This window comes from Durio zibethinus, chromosome 17 (assembly GCF_047325235.1).
Source record: "Durio zibethinus cultivar Kanyao isolate XHJ-2024 chromosome 17, ASM4732523v1, whole genome shotgun sequence".
In the NCBI taxonomy this organism is placed as follows: domain Eukaryota; kingdom Viridiplantae; phylum Streptophyta; class Magnoliopsida; order Malvales; family Malvaceae; genus Durio; species Durio zibethinus.
Genome location: NC_143178.1, coordinates 22,787,642 through 22,808,323, shown reverse-complemented (window position 1 = coordinate 22,808,323; position 20,682 = coordinate 22,787,642). Strand labels below are relative to the sequence as shown.

Here is a 20,682-nt window from a genome sequence, read left to right as displayed (position 1 = left end):
ATAATTTTTTTAAAAAATTTACTAATAAATGAGGAGGTAACATTTGATTTACCTCACTCATAAGATAGTATCATTCGATTCATTAATAATATATAAAAACTATATATTAGCGGTACATCAAATATCAACCTATCTAATTAAAAGTAATATATTTAACATCATTTAATTATTAATGTTTGAACAAAAAAAATTCACAAGTTTTATATTAAAAAAAAATAGGACAAGGGAACTTCAAACTTGTTAAGGCTCAAATTCTATGGCGCATTTAATGATTCAATCTACATTTAGCTGACAAGGAATGACTCCTAAAGTAACGAGAAAGAAAGAAAAAATAGACCGGTCAAATGTATGAATCTGTCCATCATTAATCAAATCAAAATTCTTTGTTGCAATGTTTGATCTCGCAATCTCTTCAGATAAATGTTTTCGGGGTTCTTTGTCATGCTCAAATATGAAACATTCATACATACATGATTTAGATAATGATACTCATGATGCCCCTTATGCATATTCATCAATATTTGAGGCTTGATCGCTCTAGTTCAAGAAATATAAAAAAGGTTTGATGGCACTAGTTCATTTTCTAAGTAGTTTGGGTTATAAAATACGGGAGATCCTACCGTATCAAAGATCATATCATCAATATTTATGTCGTTGGTTGAAAGTCCACCATCACCGATAGTTGTTGTAGTAACACTATGGTCACCTTGGATTGGTCCTGGTGAAATGTTGTTGCGGTTTTGCCAATTGTAAAGTTCATCAATGCAGCGCGATGAAGCGAATTTGGAAGCCATGTTGTTTAAAACTCGAGACGATGTACTCGAACAAGACCTTGCAGGTTCAGATGCATTACCCTCTAGGATGCTTAATGCATCAGATAGATCAGGATACTCGATGTTTGCATCAAAACTAACACCACCGTCATCACCGGCATTTCCATGATCTGCTGACACCGGAGAAAGTACTATATTCAACAAATCTAAGCAATTTAAAGGTGTTGTAAGTGGATCAGAAATATTAACCGGCCAATAATCTGACATGTCTAGTGCTATTGATGCATTATTTCCCTGACAACATGATGTAGGGTGGCAAATTGTAGCAGTAGAACTTTCACTATTGGCACCACCATCGTTAGTAGTACTGTTAAATGACATTGTTTGCAATCTTTGACAAGCTCTTACGGGATCAAGATCAACACATTGCAATATCGTGACCCTAGTGGCTAACTTATTGAGCAGTAAAACTGAAGCTGAAGCGGACCTTGATGATGTTGGCTGTTGCGATGTGGGTTCAGATTCTTTGGATGTTGCATTTTCTTCAAGAATGATCATTGAGTCTGTATTGACCACAGTAGTGCTGGAATTTTCACTGGATGAGGTGCCACGAGCCGTGCCAACAGGCTTGTGAGTCACCGGATCTATACCCAAATTAACTAAGCGTTTCTTGAGATGAGCGTTCCAATAGTTCTTAATCTCATTGTCTGTCCTGTTTGGTAAGTGCCTGGCTATTGCTGCCCACCTTGAAGAAAAAAAAATTATATAGGTGAGATTGATCATGACAACAACCCATAGAGCCAAACACTTAAAGAAAAACATAATTAATCTCTTAAAAGGACGAAAAGGGCAGTGCTGATTCGAAGGATCTCATTCTTGTTTCTTGCTTGAAGGACAAAAATTTGCATCTCATCATATGTAACAATGTAGAACTCAAAACTTAATTAACTCATATAATTATCCTTAAGAGATGACATTTATGCATTAATTTTAAATTAACTTCTCATCATCTAAAATCCTTTTTTTATTTCTAAATTATGACTTCTTTTTTAAAAAACAACCTATCTTTTATTCCTATATTATATCTTCTTTTATAAAAAGACAACCGATTTTCTTCATTTGTATCTTTACTTTTATTTTTCTAAGAAAATGTTGGATATTATTTTAAGTATGATAATGTAAATATATTCAATATTCTAGAGAAACCTAAAGTTAAAATAACGAATTTATTTAAAAACATTTTCTTTTAAATTTGCTGTTGTTGGTCTAAGATTTCATTTGGATCGATGGTGAGATTGATTACAATTAGATAAAAATTAATAAAAAAATTACTATAATTACGATTGAAAAAAAAATTACTGTATCTGTGATTGAAAAAAATTAATGAAAAATTAATGTTGATTTGACCTTTAACACTTGGGTTCAACTAAAAATACGATAAATTTAATCACATCACACCGAAAATACAGTAAAATCTAAATGACAACTAAGTTTAGCAAGAATATAGTAATATTTTTGCGTTGGTCAATGAAAAGCTTTGCTGTCACCTGTTGCCTAATGCAGCATGAAGTTCAATGATGGTTTGAGCTTCATCCGAGGTGAAGTCTCCTCTCTTAACACCAGGTCTCAGATAATTTACCCATCTCAGTCTACAGCTCTTCCCACATCTTCGAAGACCTAAAAATCAACAAAGAAACATGATCATTTTCCATAAAATAAAGAAAATTGATGCATCAAGTCATGGAAGAACAAAAACAGAAAAGACCTAACCAGCTTTCTTGGGCAGGGAACACCAACCTCCTTCACCGTGTTTTTGTATGTAAGCTATGAGCTTCTGGTCTTCTTCAGCTGTCCAGGCTCCTCTCTTCAAACCATCTGCACTGCATAATGGAATCCTTCCCATTCTGGGTAAGACAAATTAAGGTGATTTTATGTGACAAAATCAATAACATAAATTCTCAATTTCTTAATTGTTAGAAGAACTTTGGAAATGCTTCCTGCGAAAGTGAATCAGTGATGGAAAGAGTTTGACAGCAATGGTGGCTAGCTTTGCCTTCAATTGGAGTTGAGAGACAGTGGTGAGTTGTTACTGAAGAGACAGAGCTACAAGGGAATCGTTTATATAGAAATTAGAGATAGAGATAAGTGACAAGTACATGTGCCAACAGCCTCGTTTTGATAAACTATTAAACTCTTAATTCTAAGTATTAAAATTCAAATCATAAGTCTCATTTATATATATAAAAAAAGAAGTGCACCTAATTCACAACATATTCTGAGGTCCCTAATATACATCTGGAATGCCTCCTCTTTATACGTAGTTCCAAATGTGTCAGTCAAGGTAGGTAAGATCGTTTTAAAATCTCCCATATATCAAATTCATTATTTATTTTTTTCCTATGCGTGGACAGTACAGAAGAGCAAGAACCGTGGGCCCCAATCTCGAAAAGGATGACAGCCATTTAGTCAAATTTGAGTTTATAATTCGAAACTTTACCATCAGGAAATTAGATATAGATAGTTAAATTTTCACTAAAATCTTAAATAATTAATTAAATGCATGTGCAACTTGAAACTCATATATAATATGACAACATTATACTGTCATATTAAATTTGACAAAAACTTACATCATAAAATGTGAACTATTTTTATCCAAAAGCTAAATAATATTAAATTATAATGCAAAAGAGTGATGCCATGTCTCAATCGTCATTATCCACACATCAACATTTATTTCAATTATTTAATGATTAAAAAATTACCACTTATGGTTTAAAACCATAAAAATCATAAAATTATGATTCTTTGAAAATCACCTATCGTCTAAATCTTAACGTGAGACATAAGTTTGAAAGTTTGAATGGCATTAGATACATGACTTTAAGTGAAAAAAAAAAATTACTTCAACAACCGGACACGTAATGAGATCCTTGGCTCCTTGCTAATTTAGATATAAACAAAGAGAATTGTGTTTTCACTGGAATTTGACTGTTATGGTTTTTTCATTTTATTTTATATTGTGTTCCTTTATCTTTTATTTATGTTGGCTTAATGGGTTAAAATATTCAATTGCCGCTACTTAAAAAATTTTAATAAATTATTGGATTAGTAGGTCACAGTATTTTGAGTTTTATTTAGGTTAAAATATGATGAATCGGACTTTAATAAGTTTTTATTAAAAAAAAAAAAAAAAGAATGTGATGTTTGTGTGATGTTAGATTGTAATTGACTGTTTTTTTATAAATTTTGAATTTTTATTGTTTATTATTTACAATAAAATAACATAAAATAAAATAATAAAAATACAATAATAATGTTAAATTTAAATATAAAAAGATTAAAAACTAAAATTAAAAATTAAGTTATTTTGCTTTTTTCTTTCTTCTATTTTAGATATTTTTATAAAAAGTTTATAATTTATAAAAATAAAAAATAAAAAATAAACATTAGATCAAATAAATAATAAAAAATAAAAAATCATAACATAACGTGAAAAATAAAAAAAAATAATTGCAATATATGAAATACTATATATTTTTAATTTTCATATTTTTATAATATTTTATTTGTTTTATTTTTTTTTTTACTTTTATATTAAAATAATTAGTCTAACCAATATAACAGGAAACTACTTCTAGTATCAAATTAAAAATGTACTTTTTTTCACCATTATTTTAGATGGAATGGTGACATAAAAAAAGTAATTAAATTTTTTTCACATATTCTCTTAATAAACAAATAATAAATTATAAATTATAACAAAATAGTAGCTATATTTACTTTTAAATAGCTTATTATCATATATATATATAAGTAATTTAATTTTTTATAACTAAAATTAATAAATGAAATGACTCCCTCATTTACTGGCATTTGATCTTATGAAAATAATTAAAACCTATGTACTTTATATAGTTGGGTTGCGGATTATGGTGTTTCCTGTTTATAAAATTGTAGAATTGCATTTAAATTAAATAGCAGTTTATACTTATTAATCAAACTAATTTAATTTGACTTTTATCGTTTGTTTTTATATTTAAAATTATCATTGCATTGCATATTGACAGGATGATATTTGATATTAAAACCTTTACAACTTTTATTCGGCTTAGAAATTGTTTTTTTTTTTTTTTCAAATCTTATATACGAACATGCTGATATATACTTGAATTTTATTATTATTTAAACAATTATGGCTTATTAATTTATTACTATTAATATCCATTAATAATTAACATCAATTAATTAAATTATTTTCTATTAGACTCTTATTGAGACACAATATTATAATTTTAATATGAAAAGAAATTAGTATACCACTAACAAATTCTCCATGCTGATGGCTTAATCTTTCTAATGGGAAAATTATTAGGCAATAAAAGAAGTAAAAAAATAAAATCAAAAGTTGAATAAATTGCATGATGCTAATAATATGGAATCTTTGAACAGTGCTAAATTAGTCAATACAAATGTTGAAAGAACTTTATTAAATCTTAATATATATGTTCGGTGTCGAAGAAGAAAATTATGAATATGATTATGACGAATTTATATTTTTATGAAGATGACAGATAAATCTAATAAGTGAAGTTGAGGTATATGGTGATGATTAGAATAGATTATTTAAACTTTTTTGTAGCTTCAGATCGAAATTTTTGTTAATTATAAATCTTTTATTTTTTATATTGTTTTTAATATTGTGTCAAATTTATGTTAAATTTTAAATATATATTAAAATACTAACATTAGTGATGAATTTTCAATATTAGTAGTTTGAATATATTTATATTTGAAAAACTTTTACAATTGTTATTACAATAAAAAAAATAAATTTGATGATAAACAAATTGTTATTGCAATCAAAAATAATTTCTTAAATTTGTCAATGTAAATGATGAGAAATCAATTTTCAGTCATTATAGTTTTTTTAATAATGATTATTTTAATTGTCACATTGATAAATTTATTATTGTAATCACAAACAGTCTTCATTAAAATGTTATATTTAATAGTGGCAAATTTGTCTAAACAAAAAGTAAAATATATGTGACATAATTTTTCTTGTTGCATCAATGTCTAATAGACCGCTTCACATGTCATCATATTTGCTGTTAATTTCTATATTTTATCAGTAATGATTCTATAATAACAAATAATTTTGCATCACAAAAACATAATTATAATAATGATTTAATTGTAAAAAAATTTAAACCATCACAATTACAATTATAATAGTAACCAAATAATAATGTCATAATTATTTATTGTAATAGTGTCAAGGAAAAATTTCATCATAAAAAATTTAATATATGTGATGAAATTGCTCATGTCACATAATTATTGACTAAATTTACATGAATTAAACATTTATTTTTTTTTAATTTAAAAAAGAGAATATTCAAATACTACTGTTTTACTAAGGGATACATACACCTATTATTTATACCTATTATTAAATCAAAGGCTCATCAAATAGAACGGAACAAATGTTTAATTAATTTTCAGGGTCACGTGAAAACATATACAATTTATGTGAATATGCGTTAAAACCCTTAACCACTTAAAATTTGGACTTTTCGTACACAGCTGTCAGCTGTTTTAGATTTGAAGAATGAGAGGGTTCAAGGATGAACAGTACTTGTTTTTCTCTCTCTAGGAGTTTACATACATGCGTTATCATTCAATGGCCCCTGTATCTTTGTTTCTTTAGGCATTTTCTTCGAATCCTGAATTCAATGGTAATTAATTTTAACCATTTGGATATGAGACATCATTTAGACTCTAAAAATCAATGCTAAGAAAAAATCATCAATTACAATTATAACAGTTTCAAGGCATCTTTCCGATATGCAAAAAAAAGCAACTTCTTCCTTCTCCGGAGTCCACAGTGCACTCGTAACATTGATGTCTATGGACCATGGAGGATGGGGTTTGGTTGCTAATTAAATGCTACGTACGAAAAAGTGCAGAATAAAACAAAAGTTGAGAAGTGTGTGTCGGCAATGATGTTATTGTTTAGCGTTGCTTTGCCTGTGAGATACTGATCATCATAAGATTGAGAGCCAAATATAACAACTATAAATGCTAGCTAGCTAGAAACATCGATGTTTTCTGTACAGTATATTCTTATAGCAATTGATGTTATTTTGCTACGTCCGCTACACCTCTACTTATTCAATTGATGCTTTTTCTCTCTATTTTGTTACTTACAAGTAAAACACATGCATATTCTTCTAAACTGCTTCATTTGGGCATTGACATATTGTACTTTCATCTCTCTTTTGAAGGGGGAAAAGGAAAGTATTTGAGCTCAAATTAAAATTCAATTTAAATACTACATGATTTATCAAAAAATGAAATTTAGTAAAGAAAAAAATTCAATTGGTTTCTTAATCAAACTCTTTCTCTTTTCATTTTAGAATCTACAGGAGAGAACTTAAAAACATTACTCATTAACAAGCTATAAGCCTATAACAACTGCCTGCTAAAACTCCAACTTATTTCCTTTAATCCTACTAAAGAAAAGAATCAATGACTCAAGTGTAGGTTTCCTCGAACAAACATCATTAATATTGTCGAAGATGAAAAGAAATTAATAGAATTTTTAAAAGAAAGAACAAAAATTTAAAAAAATGGGGGGGACTTTATATCCTTCCCCCATTTTTACTACCTTACTAAAATAATAAAAAAAGGGCACTCTCGAATTCTGATAGTAAACAGTGTTAAGTTTTGATTCCTTTCGGTGTTCAAATGGATAAAATTGAAGAAATATAGTCCCCTAGGGTACTTTGAAAAAAGAACAAATTACAAATATTTGTGAAAAATGCGAAAGAAATGCAAAGTTAGATGAAATAATGTATATATAGAATTGACAATTTGTGTATTAGTAACGTTTAAAATATTGATAATTCATATATTTATATATATCTTGTTTTATTATAAAATTATATATAATAATTTGTGTCAATACAAAAAATAAAAAATAAAATTTTATTTTTACTAAACTCGTATATGGTATTTTGAAAAAGGAATAAATTATAATATTTGTGAAAAATACAAAAGAAATGCAAAGTTGGATGAAATCAAATATATACAGAACTAACAATTCAAGTATTAGTATTGTGTAAAATATTGATAATTTATGTATTTATATATATTATGCTTTATACGAAAATTATATGTCACAATTTATATCAATACGAAAAATAAAAAATATAAATTTTTTTTTACTAAACTTATATATGATATTTGTTAAAATTTAAATAATATTACCTTATTTTTTATATCATTTTTGTATCGTGTTATTTTATTATATTTTGAATTAGCATATTATACTTGTCTCTCTATCCTCAAAAACCGTATTTTCCAACAAGTAAGGTTAAAATGTTGATAAATAAATTAATAAATTTATATACTAACTCTATATGTTCATGAAATTATCTTTAAAATTTAATATTAAATAAATTTAGGATTTAAATCCAATCTCATGTAATCTAGTTCATATTTTCTAATTACAATCGTACTTATAAAAAATTAATAAATTAATCGTACTTATAAAAAATTAATAAATTAATAAATAAACAAATGAGAATTTAATTTCATGCAATAACTATATCAAATGATTATTTTTATTTTTTATAAAAATTGAGGACTTATTTGTTAGTAATCAAATTTTAAATATATAAAATTGAATGATCAAAATAAAAAAATTTTTAAATAAAGTGATCAAAGTTTTTTTAAAAATTTATATTGCCACATGGCTTGTCAAATGATGAGATGGTGCCATGTGGCACCTAACAACTGATATAGTAATACCATATCAACACGTCGTTAGACACTAATGACTGAGTGATAAAAAAAACTTATTTAAATTTAAGTGATTAAATTAAAATTTTAATATTTAAGTGAACAATTTAAAAAGACCCCAAAATTTGAGTGTCTATTTGTATACTTTACCCTATTATCTAAACCAGTATCACTTGGCCATAGTTAATATTTTTTTTATTTTATTTGTGCCTAATTAGGAATGCTTACACCCTCTAAAACCTTCTTTTAATTGAACTTAATTATAGTTTATATTTAATCAATTGTTAATATACAGACTTTATATATTGTCAATAAATCAAATGAAGTTTCCTTATTAACAAATAAATATCAACTCTTAAAATAAATATACAAAAAATAATATTTTTTAAAAAATTTTCTAATAAATAAGGGGATATCATCTGATTTACTTCACTTATAAAATGATATTATTTGATTTATTGACAACATATAAAAGCTATATATTAAAAATATATGAAATATAAACCTATCTAATTTAAAGTAATATATTTAACACCATTTAATTATTAGTGTTTGAAAAAAAAATTAAATTCACTATTTTATATTAAAATAAATCGAGGACTGGTGAACTTCAAACTTCTAGTATAATGGGAAACTACTTCTAGTATCAAATTAAAAATGTACATTTTTTTCACCATTATTTTAGATGGGATGGTGACATAAAAAAAGTAATTAAAATTTTTTTTCACATATTCTCTTAATAAACAAATAATAAATTATTTATTATAATAAAATAGAAGCAATATTTATTTTTAAATAGCTTATTATCATATATATATATATATATATATATATATCTATATAAGTAATTTAACTTTTTATAAGTAAAATTAATAAATTAAATGACTCCTTTATTTACTAGCTTTTGATCTTATGAAAATAATTAAAACCTATGTACTTTAGATAGTTGGGTTGTGGATTATGGTGTTTTCTATTTAAAAAATTGTAGAATTGCATTTAAATTAAATAGTAGTTTATACCTATTAATTAAACTAATTTAATTTAACTTTTATTGTTTGTTTTTTTTATTTAAAATTATCATTGCATTACATATTGACAGGATGATATTTGATATTAAAACCTTCACAACATTTATTTGGCTTAGAATTTATTATTATTATTTTTTAAATCTTGTACATTGACATGTTGATATGTACTTGAATTTTATTATTATTTAAACAATTATGGATTATTAATTTATTACTATTATTCATTAATCATTAACATCAATTAATTAAATTATTTTTTATGAGACTCTCATTGAGATACAATATTATAATTTTAACATGAAAAGAAATTAGTATACCATTAACAAATTCATGTTGATGGCTTAATCTTTCTAATGGGAAAATTATTAGGCAATAAAAGAAGTAAAAAAAATAAATTCAAAAGTTCAATAAATTGCATTGTAAACACCCATTTTATTCATTATTATTATTATTATTATTTTTTCTTTTTCTGGTGCCTTTCTGCCAACCATCGATAGCAACAATGCTAGCGGCTTTAATAGCCAACGGCAGTTGCCCTAATCCTAGGTAGCCAATATCCTAGATTTTATAGGATTTTGGCCTTCCTTTTTTTCTTTATTTATAGAGCCACAAAATTAACATAAGGGGAGAGGAGGAAAAAGCCTACAAAAAAAAAAAACCCAAAAATAAAAAAATAAAAAAAAGACCTTGTTGAAAAATGAAAAATTCAATTCAAAAAAATTGCTAAATAAAAAAAAAAACTTCATTAAAAGTCAAGAAAACCAAAACCAAAACAAACAACATCACAAACCCAAAAAAAGCACAACCTCTGGTAGCGGGGATCTCAACGTAAAAAATACAAAAAAAAATTTCATTATGACCAAAATTTTTAAGCTTCAATTTGCGCCATTCGAGGCCATTTCTCACAAAATGGAGGTTGAATTTGAGTCAGGGAGTCGAAAATAATTTTTTAGGTATTTTTTAAAAATTTTTTTGACAAAGTTGATGATAGCCGACAATGGCACCGATAACCAGTGAAGGTAATAGTGGTGATAGGAACAGCTAAAAACTAGACAAGGAAAGAAAAGAAGAATTCTAGGAAAGGGGATAGAGAAAAAAAACAGAAGTAAAAGGAATAAAAGATGAAAGATTTGGGTGTTTTGTGAGCTATTTATAGGGAAATCAAAATGAAGTCATTTTGATTAAAGTGGTAGCCAATTCACCAAACTGAGCTAGGAATCGAGCCAAGCCATATATCCAAGCTAAGTCGATTAAACGCTTGACTATGGGTCTAAGTCGATTGACCGAGCCGTTTGAGCCACATTTGAACCTTTAACCGATATTAACTAAGGGCATTTTATTTATTTTTACCATAACTTTTTATTTTTTTATTTTCTCTACTCAATTTTTATATTTTCTATTATTAAATTTATTATTTATTATTTTTTTTGTATAAACTTTTCATATAAAATAAAATAAATGGTAGAAGATATAAAATAGTTTTAATTTAATTAATTTAAAATAATTGCTAAACATAAACTTATTAAAATTTTAATGAACAAGAATAAAGAAAAATTTACAATAAAAAATAATAATGAAAATAAATAAAAAATGATAAAAATAAAAAAAGAAAAGTAAAATTAAAAAATGGTGATTTTATTAAAAATATTTATACAAAGGAATTTCTAAAGCATTCTAAAGTGTTTTAGAAAAAATATTTTAAACATAAAAAAAAATTATTAACGAAAAAAATAAAATCACAAGTGGTGATTTAAATAAAAATTTTACAAAGAAATTTTTTAAAATGCTCTAATTGTTAGCAATGTTAGCAATATTTTAGATTATTTTTCAAAACAGAAATATTCATAACAATAAAATCACAAGTGGTGATTTTATTAAAATATTCAAAAAAAAAACACACAAAGAAAATTTCTCAAATATTTAAAAAAGTATTAGAAATATTTTTCGAATTTTTCAAACATAAAAATTTATTGTAAGATCATAAGTGGTGATTCCAAAAAAAATAATTATACTTTTGAAAATTTTGCCAAAAGTGTTGGTAAGATTTTTAAAAACCTTTTTTAAAAAATAGAATAATAAAATTTAAGTTGTTGAATTAAATAAAATTTTACAAGAATAAAAGTCATAACTGGTGACTTTATCAAAATTTCTTAAACAAAAAATTTTCTCAAAATAGTCCGAAAATGTCAGAAATATTTTAAGAGTTCAACTAATAAATTTTACTTCAATAATAAAATAAACAATAAATAAATATTACTAAGTAAATTAAAATTTTTGTCGAAAATAAAATGAAGAGGGAATTACAGTGGTGATTTTCCTCCAATTTTTTTAAAATCATACTAAAAGTATTGGTATAAGAAGATTATGATTTACTTAAAAAATATATTAAAATAAATCAAATGACAAAGTATCTTCAATGAAATAAATGATTGCTTTGAATACTCTTGAAGTAGAAAATTTAAGTTATACTGAAAGTGTTGGAAATAACTTAAGAAATTTTTGATAATAAGAAAATAAGAATGATAAAAAAAAAAAAGAAAGTAAAAGACTATTCAAACAAAACCATTCTAGGATCATATAAGATTAAGTGGTACCATATTCAGACAGGCGTTATGGGGATGCTATAACATTTCCTACATGTAATCGTACTCCCGAACCCAACCTTAAATTCATAAACAAAAAATAAGACTAGTGGCCAATCACATCTCGACAATAAAGATTAATAGCGATTCCTTGACCTTACATCTAGCGATCGAGTCCCTAGATGAAAAATCGTTATGATAATTTGGTGACTCTACTGGAGATTGTAGAGAGTTGAACCAAAAATTAATTTTAATATGATCCTAGGTCTTGGTTAAATAGTCTAGTTTTCTTTATTCATTCATTTTATTGATTCATTTGACTAATTTCTCCTTTATTTGTTTATTTATTTGTTCGTTAGGTGTTTGAAAATCTGTTACATCACACACTGCACATGCATATTATAACATAAACGCTAGACCTGGGCTCTGTCCTTTTTAAGATGGAGTAAAGTATTTATACTCTCATGAGGTGTTAACCTCCACAATGACTAACGAAATACTCCTATTCAAATTGAATCTTTTTCATTTGTAGTCTATCATGGGCGAGGATCAAAATGCTTTACTAGTCCTATTAAACGATGGTGAGGAGCAATTTGGGAACCTTTAGCTTGTTATGCTAACCCAGCATATAAAAGACCTAGGAAGCCTACCTCAAGATAGAGCCATTACCACATATAATTTAGAATTATCCTAAGCACATAGGGACACATAAAGGAACAAGCCATGATTGTTTTAACGTCTTATTATTTGTCTTATGCATCATCACATTTTCATATTTGGAGTTGTTTGCCAGATACCAATTTTGACAAAACGAATCTTAGTTACATCTATGAAAAGCTTAAAACAGTATCAATCTGCATCGATCCAACATGATGCCTTGAAAATCATATAAAAAGAAATAAAAAGTAAAGAAGGAGATTGTTTGCCATTAGATTATGTGTCCACTCTTCACAAGAGGTTCATCTTAATTTGAAGCAACACGACCTTTCCAGCTTGGCTTTGATCTGGAAGCAATGGAATAGCATTATACAAGAAAAAATTTTAAGAGAAATATTGAGACTTAGCATTATTTCTCTCGGTAAAGATGGATGAACAACTTATTAAAGCCATGATGTAGTTTTTGGATCTTTCATATAGATGCTTCATGTTCAATGAGGTAGATATAGTGCCCACAATTGAGGTGTATTCCACATTGCTTCACCTACACTTTTCATGCCTCGACAAAGTTTATTTATAAACAAAAACATAGGCTACCGTAAAAAACTTGTTGTGATAATGAAAATTAGTGTGGAAGAGGTTGATAGACATGTTAAAAAAAAAGGTGAGAATGCATATATTCTTTGCGATTTCCTGTATAGTCACCTGGCCAAAACTACAAATGACAATAGGCACATGACTCTGTTTGCTCTAGCCTTGTATGGGATGGTGGTGTTCCCAAAAGGACTTTGATATACAGACATAGTAGTAATGGATTTCTTAGAGCAAGTTGAGAACAATGTTAATCCAACACCAATTATTTTGGCATAAACCATCAAATCCTTGAATTTTTATCGACAAGAAGGAAAATGGTCCTTTTATATGATGCATACAACTCTTATATGTGTTGAGCTCCGAGCCATTCTATCGAGACTTGCAAACAATTTTATAAAAAAATATAAAAGTTAATGGATTCTTACCTGATTAAGCTATGTGAGGAAGGGAAAGCTTCAAAAATTAACTAAAGTGTCTATGATTAATAAGCCAAAATGGGTGCCAAAGCCAATAACTATTTATTATGGTAAGAAGCCAAAATCAATCATAAGCAAACTTATCCCTAAGCCAATGACCTTCAAAGTCCCAAGCTTGTTCTCTTATAAAGATAAAAAGGTTATGCTATGGAAGTATGGCTATGAGGTAATAGTATAAGGGTAAAAGAAGACCACGCCCAAGCCAGATGCTGTCAACATAACAGGTATAGGTGGTATAACTAGAAGTGGGAAGTACTATACTCCGGATATGGCAGAAAAGACAAGAAAAAAAAAGCATCAATGGTAGAAAAGTAAGTTGAGCTAGAGCTAGCTTAAAAAAAGATAATATAATATCAGGGTTTGGAAAAAAAACTTACGAGTTCTTAAAGTTGATAAAATATAGTGAATATTCTATGATGGAATAGTTAAACAAGAAGCTGGCTAGGATCTCTTTATTATCACTGTTATTGAATTCAAAACCACATCACAATGCCTTATTAAAGGTGTTAAACTAAACTTACGTGGCCCATAATATGTTAGTAAAATATATGAACCATTTGGCTAAAAAACTAGTAATGCCACATTACATAGCCTTTAATGATGATGGAATTCTATCGAAGGGAAAAGAAAACACAAAGGGTTTGTCTATTACTATCAAATGTAAGAGTCACATTATGGCCAAGGTGCTTATTGACAACAGCTTTTCTATTAATGTTATGCCTATATCTATCTTAGCAAGGCTACCCATTGATATGTCCTATATAAAAAGTAGCTATATAATCATTTGAGTTTTTTATGAGACTAGGCATAAAGTATTAGAAGACATTAAAATGCTTTTACAAATTGGACCTTACACTTTCAATGTAAAGTTTTAAGTTATAAACATTTCCTATCTTATAACTTTTTGCTAGGTAAGCCATGGATTCACATGGCAGGTGTCGTTCCTTCTTTCTTATACCAGAAAGTTAAGTTCAATGTAGAGAGTCAACTTATGATCATGGCTGAAGATGAGAACTTGTTAGTGACGTAGCCCATGAATGCTTCATATGTAAAAACTACAAAAGAATCATTTGAGTGTTCTTATCGATCCTTTAAGCTTGTCAATATTATAGGTAAAGGATCTAAATTATACCAACTAACCAAATTTCATTAGAATTGTGGTCAGCTTGCAAGTTCTTGAAGCTTAGTCCTATCAAACTATGCTTAGGCTTAGCATTGAAATAGTGGAGTGTATACTACCTTTGAAGCCTGAATGTAAACCTATTAAACAAAAGTTGAGAAGAATGAAGCTTGAAATGCTGTTGAAGATTAAAGAAAAAGTAAAAAAGTAGTTTGATGCAGGCTTCCTACAAGTGGCCAAATATTCTAAATGGGTAGCTAATATAATACATATTCCTAAAAAAGATGAAAAGGTACAAATATGTGTGGATTACCATAGTTTGAATAAGGTTAGCCTGAAAGATAATTTTTCATTACCTCATATAAACACATTGGTAGATAACACAACCTGACATTTTGTATTCTTTTTAATAGATGGATTCTCTGGTTATAATCAAATAAAGATAGCCCAGGATGACATGGAGAAAACCACATTCATAATTATGTAGGGTACTTTTTGTTATAACGTTATGCCCTTTGGATTGAAAAATGCTAGGATAATTTACCAAAAGGCTGTGGTGACACTCTTTCATGACATGAAGCATAAGAAGATTAAAGTGTATGTAGATGATATGATCATAAAATTTCATGAAGGAGAAGACCATGTAGCTAACCTTAAAAAGTTGTTTGAGATGTTAAGAAAGTTTCAACTTAAGCTAAATCCATCCAAATGCACATTTGGAGCTAAGTTAAGGAAATTACTGAGCTTCATGGTTTTTAAAAAAGGGATTGAAGTTGACCCAAATAAGATACGAGCCATCCAAAATCTATCTCTTCTAAGCACGCTGAAAGAAGTTTGAGGTTTTTTGGGCAGATTGAATTAAATCTCTCAGTTCATTTTCTAACTTACCTCCAAATGTGATCCCATCTTTAAGCTTCTTTAAAAGAACAATCTTGGTAAGTGGAATAAAAAATGTCAAGAGGCTTTTGATAAGGTTAAGTAGTATTTATCAAATCTTCCAATATCGGTACTACCTGTTCTAGGGAGATAATTAATTTTGTATTTAATTATATATGAGAAGTTAGTAGAATGTGTACTGGGGCAACAAGATAACTTTAATAGAAAGAAAAAAGCTATTTACTATTTGAGTAAGAAGTTCACAAAATACAAGTTTAAGTATTCATTATTAGAGAAAATGTGTTATGTTTTAGATTAGACAGTTAAAAGATTTAGGTAGTACATGCTCTACCATATCACTTGGCTTATAGCTTAATTAGACTTAATCAAGTATAACTTCAAAAAACCATCATTATTTGAAAAGATTACAAAATGGCAAGTAATGCTCTTGAAGTATGATATTGTATACTAAGCCAAAAACCAATAAAGAAATGCCATAGCAGAATTTCTTATAGATCATGCTATTGAAAGCTATGAACCAATGAAACTTGATTTTTTGGACAAAGAATTAATGATCGTTTCTAAGCGAAAAGAAGAAGATGATAATTACAAATGCTGAGAAATGTTCTTTGATGAGGCTGTTAATGCCTTGGGGCATAGAATTGGGGTCATTATGATATCTCTCGAAGGATGTTATTATCCTGTTATAGCAAGGTTAAACTTCAATTACACCAATAATGTGGTAGAATGTGAGGCCTGTGTCATAAGTTTACAAGCTGCTTTGGATAGGAAAATTAAAGTATTGAAGGTATTCAGGGATTCAACTTTATTCATTTATTAATTGAAAGGAGAATAAGAGATAAGAGATTTGAAACTTATCCTATATCACAAGTATATCTTAGAGTTATGCAAACAATTTGAGGAAGTCCAATTTGAACAATTATCCCATTAAGTAAATCAAATTACAGATGCTCTGGCTATTCTGACGACGATGACCTAGGTTGATAACAATACTAAAATTTAGCCCATTAAGTTAGATGTCAAAGATATGCCAGTACATTGCACCAATATGTAAAATGAGGAAGATAAAAAGCTTTGGTATTATAACACCTTACAATACTTAACGAATTAGTAATACCCAGATCAGGCAATAAAGAATGATAAGAGATCCTTTACAAAAAAAAGTAGAGATTAGGTGTTATTGTGATGTGTAAGTGCAGTCGATGTAAAAAATATTATTAAAAATATACATGCTATGGTATGTAGGGCACATGCAAATGGACACATGATGACAAGATAGATTATGAGAACTAGATACTACTGGTTAACAATGGAAAGTGATTGTATCGATTATACTCGAAAATATCATAAGTGTCAGATTTATGCTAATAAAACCCATGTTTCGCCTATTACTTTACATGTTTTAGCACCACTTTAGCCATTTTCTATGTGTGGCATGGATGTTATTGGTACCATTACTCCAAAGGCATATAATGAAAATATATTCATTTTTGTGATGATTGATTATTTCACAAAATGGTTTAAGGTAGTTTCATACACGAATGTGACACGATCAATAATCTATAAGTTTATAAAGAGTTAAATAATCTATACATATAGACTCTCAAAAAGGTCATTTCAAATAATGCTAAGCACTTAAATAGTAAAATGATGAAAAGGATATGTGTTTAGTTCAAAATTAAACACCATAACTCAACATCGTACCACCCAAAGATGAATGAGGTAGTAGAAGCTGTAAATCAAAACATCAAAAGGATTCTGAAGAAAGTGACTGAGATATATAGAGATTGGCATACGAAATTGCCTTTTGATTTACATGCTTATAGGATATTGATATGCATTTCTATTGGGGCAACCTTATTTTCCTTGGTTATGGGATGTAGACTATATGACCAATAAAAATAAAAATCTCATCTTTGAAAGTCTTAAAATAAGTGAGGTTAGAAAAAGCTGAATGGATTCAAAAGTGCTATGAGTAATTAAACTTCATTGAAAAGAAGAGGCTGGCAACGTTGTATCATGGTCAATTATATCTAAAAAGAATGATGAAAGCTCATGACAAAAAGATCTAACCTCATCAATTTTGAAAAAGAGAGTTGGTGCTAAAAAAAGTTCTTTCAAGTCAACATGATAACAAAAGAAAGTAAACCCCAAATCGAAAAAGGCCATATATGGTAAAGAGGATTTTTTCAGGCGGAGCATTAATTTTAACAGAGATGGATAGAGATGATATTGCTAATCCTATAAATTTGGATGCTGTGATAAGTACTTTGCTTAAAAAAAAAGAAAAAAAAAGTTCAAATCAAAAACTTAGAAGGGTAGTTTGAACTAAGAAGGTGTTTATCCAAATTGAAAACTTGTAAAGGTGACTTGGATAAATAGAGTACAACATCATTTGAGAGGTTCAATGACATTAAAACTGGTATATTTTGAAGAGCTTTAAAGTGTTGAGGGCATTATATAATTAAAGTTTTGAAGAAAACTGAGATATGTTATTATGATTATCTGATTACCTATCATAAGGCATTGTTAACCCAAATAACCATCATTGTTTACCTTTACCATGTCTAGTTAGCTGTCATTTGTAATTTGGCTTCTTTTCCAAATAAAGGTATTCATTTCATTATCTATATCTCATTTTCAATCATTGCCTTTTCTTTAAATGTTTTGTAATGAATAGAAGAAATGTATGATTTGCATCTTATATGTCTTGAAATTGGAATGATGATTGATAATTGAATAATATCATGGAAGATTGTATATTACTTTGAGAAGGGTGAAAGATACAAAGGTAAAAGATGAAACCTTCAAAGCCTGATAAGGACATTGATTTCAAAAAAAAAAGAAAAAAATTCTCCTAAAAAGAAAGGTAAGTGCCTACTTTGTACAATGAAGAATATAGCTAATTTTGTTCCCATTGCTAGAAACTTGAAGAGTTTGAAATTCAAAAAAAAAAGTTTTGAGAATCTGTATACCACAACTGGAAGTTCATTAATAATCATTTGCACTATATACATTGTATATAGAGATATCTTTTCCATTTATCTAGAGTAGAAACATCACCAGATCCAAAATGGAGAGTACGAATGCAAAGATTTCAAATTCTTGATGGAGAAGAAATTTTTTAGGTAAGATTTTTAATCTTCGAAGAAATAGCTTTTCAAAATCTTTGAACCTCTAGTTAGAGAGACCTGTTTTCAAAATCTCTTATTAGAGGACTCTAATTTAAAGTTATTTAGCCTTTATATATATGAGCCCATTTTTTAGTTTAAAGTTGTTTAGTCTTTATATAAATGAGCCTATTTCTTAAATTGTTTACCGCTATATAGAGGAATTTATTTTGTTAAATCTCTGTTTAGAAGAGTTTTTTAAACTTTATGCCTCTATTTAGATAAGTTCTTTAAAATTTTTTGAAAATTACATGCCTCTATGTAGAGGATTCTTTTAAAATTCCTTGAGTTGAACCAAACTCAATGATTGTTTGTCTTTGCATTATTCCTATTTCATAGAAATATTCAAAGAGAGACAACTATAGACACCCCATTTTATCCAAAGCCTATAATTGAACTTCGGTTTGGGTTTTTCAAGTTTTCAAGGTGGCTATCAGGCTTTTAAATTGGTATAGGGGCTTAAATTGATTATGGGCTTTAAGCCCAGTACAGGGTATAAACACCTTATTTCATCTAGGGCCAGTAATTGAACTTCAGTTTAGGTCTTTTAAACTTTTGAGGTGTCTATCAAGCATTTAAATTAATATGGGGCCTTAAATTGATTCTGGGCTTTAAGCCCAGTAAGGGGTACCTTTTGATATTTGAGCTTTGAGCTAAAGCCCAATAAGGGGTACCTTTTGATATTTGAGCTTTGAGCCTATCTTATAATTGCACTTTGTTTAAATTAAATATTAATAAAAAAAATTAATCTAAAAAAATGATAAAAAAGGAAACAAAATAAGAAAAAAATTTTTGGAAGATTAATCCTAAAATCATGGTAGCATGGAATTGGAAACAAAATAAAAAAAGAAAACATTGACCAGAATCAAATTAAAACCCAAAATCAAGCCACAATTTAAATTGAATCTATTTATGGTAGATTCGATTTTAAATAATGAAACCCTAAACTTTTTGACTAAGAAATCCTTATAAATTGCGCTCAAACTCATAAAGACATACAGAGAATAGATTAAAGCTATGCTAAGGAAATTTTTTAGTCGTAAAAAGGGTTTTTAAATTTTTGGCTTTATTTTCTTTTTTGGGATTTTTGAACTTGGTTTTTTTTTTTAATTGGGATTTAGTCTATTGTTTGATTCTATTTTTGTTTCTAAATTTTTTTCTAAAAAATTCTTTGAATTTCTTGATGAGAAGGTTGAAGTTCTTGATGACCGACATTGAGAATCTTGTCAGTTTCTAGAATTTTTCTATTAGATTTTTGGCACTGTTGAATTTACCGTTTGAATGCTAGAAAGAGAAACAAAGAAAAAAAGTGTTAGAGAGAGAAAATTCTAGTGTTCTGAAATGAAAATAAGAGATTTATGGATTTTTATTCTTGGGTAAAATGACACCGTTTTTAAGATTCATAAAAACCTAGGATCCGCTTGTTTTACTGTATTCTAACTCGACCTACAATGTGACTCTATTTTCAACTTGAATTCCCTTTTTACTCTGAATTGAGTAGTGCGCTAGCCGAGTGCCAAGAAGCATTAATCTTTGTGCCTGCAGTTGCATTCTTTAGTTGCTAAGCCAAGCCAAC

General features: G+C 27.8%; 1 protein-coding gene across 1 annotated transcript; it reads right to left on the bottom strand.

The window, feature by feature from the left end:
• Positions 1-316: 316 nt before the first annotated feature.
• On the bottom strand, positions 317-2,676 carry LOC111289464 (uncharacterized). The gene is made up of 3 exons (XM_022880539.2): positions 2,544-2,676; positions 2,321-2,450; positions 317-1,518 (listed from the first exon to the last, which is right to left on the bottom strand). The coding sequence occupies exons 1-3, from the start codon at positions 2,674-2,676 to the stop codon at positions 543-545; spliced, it is 1,239 nt and encodes a 412-aa protein (XP_022736274.2). The 3' UTR covers positions 317-542.
• Positions 2,677-20,682: the final 18,006 nt, after the last annotated feature.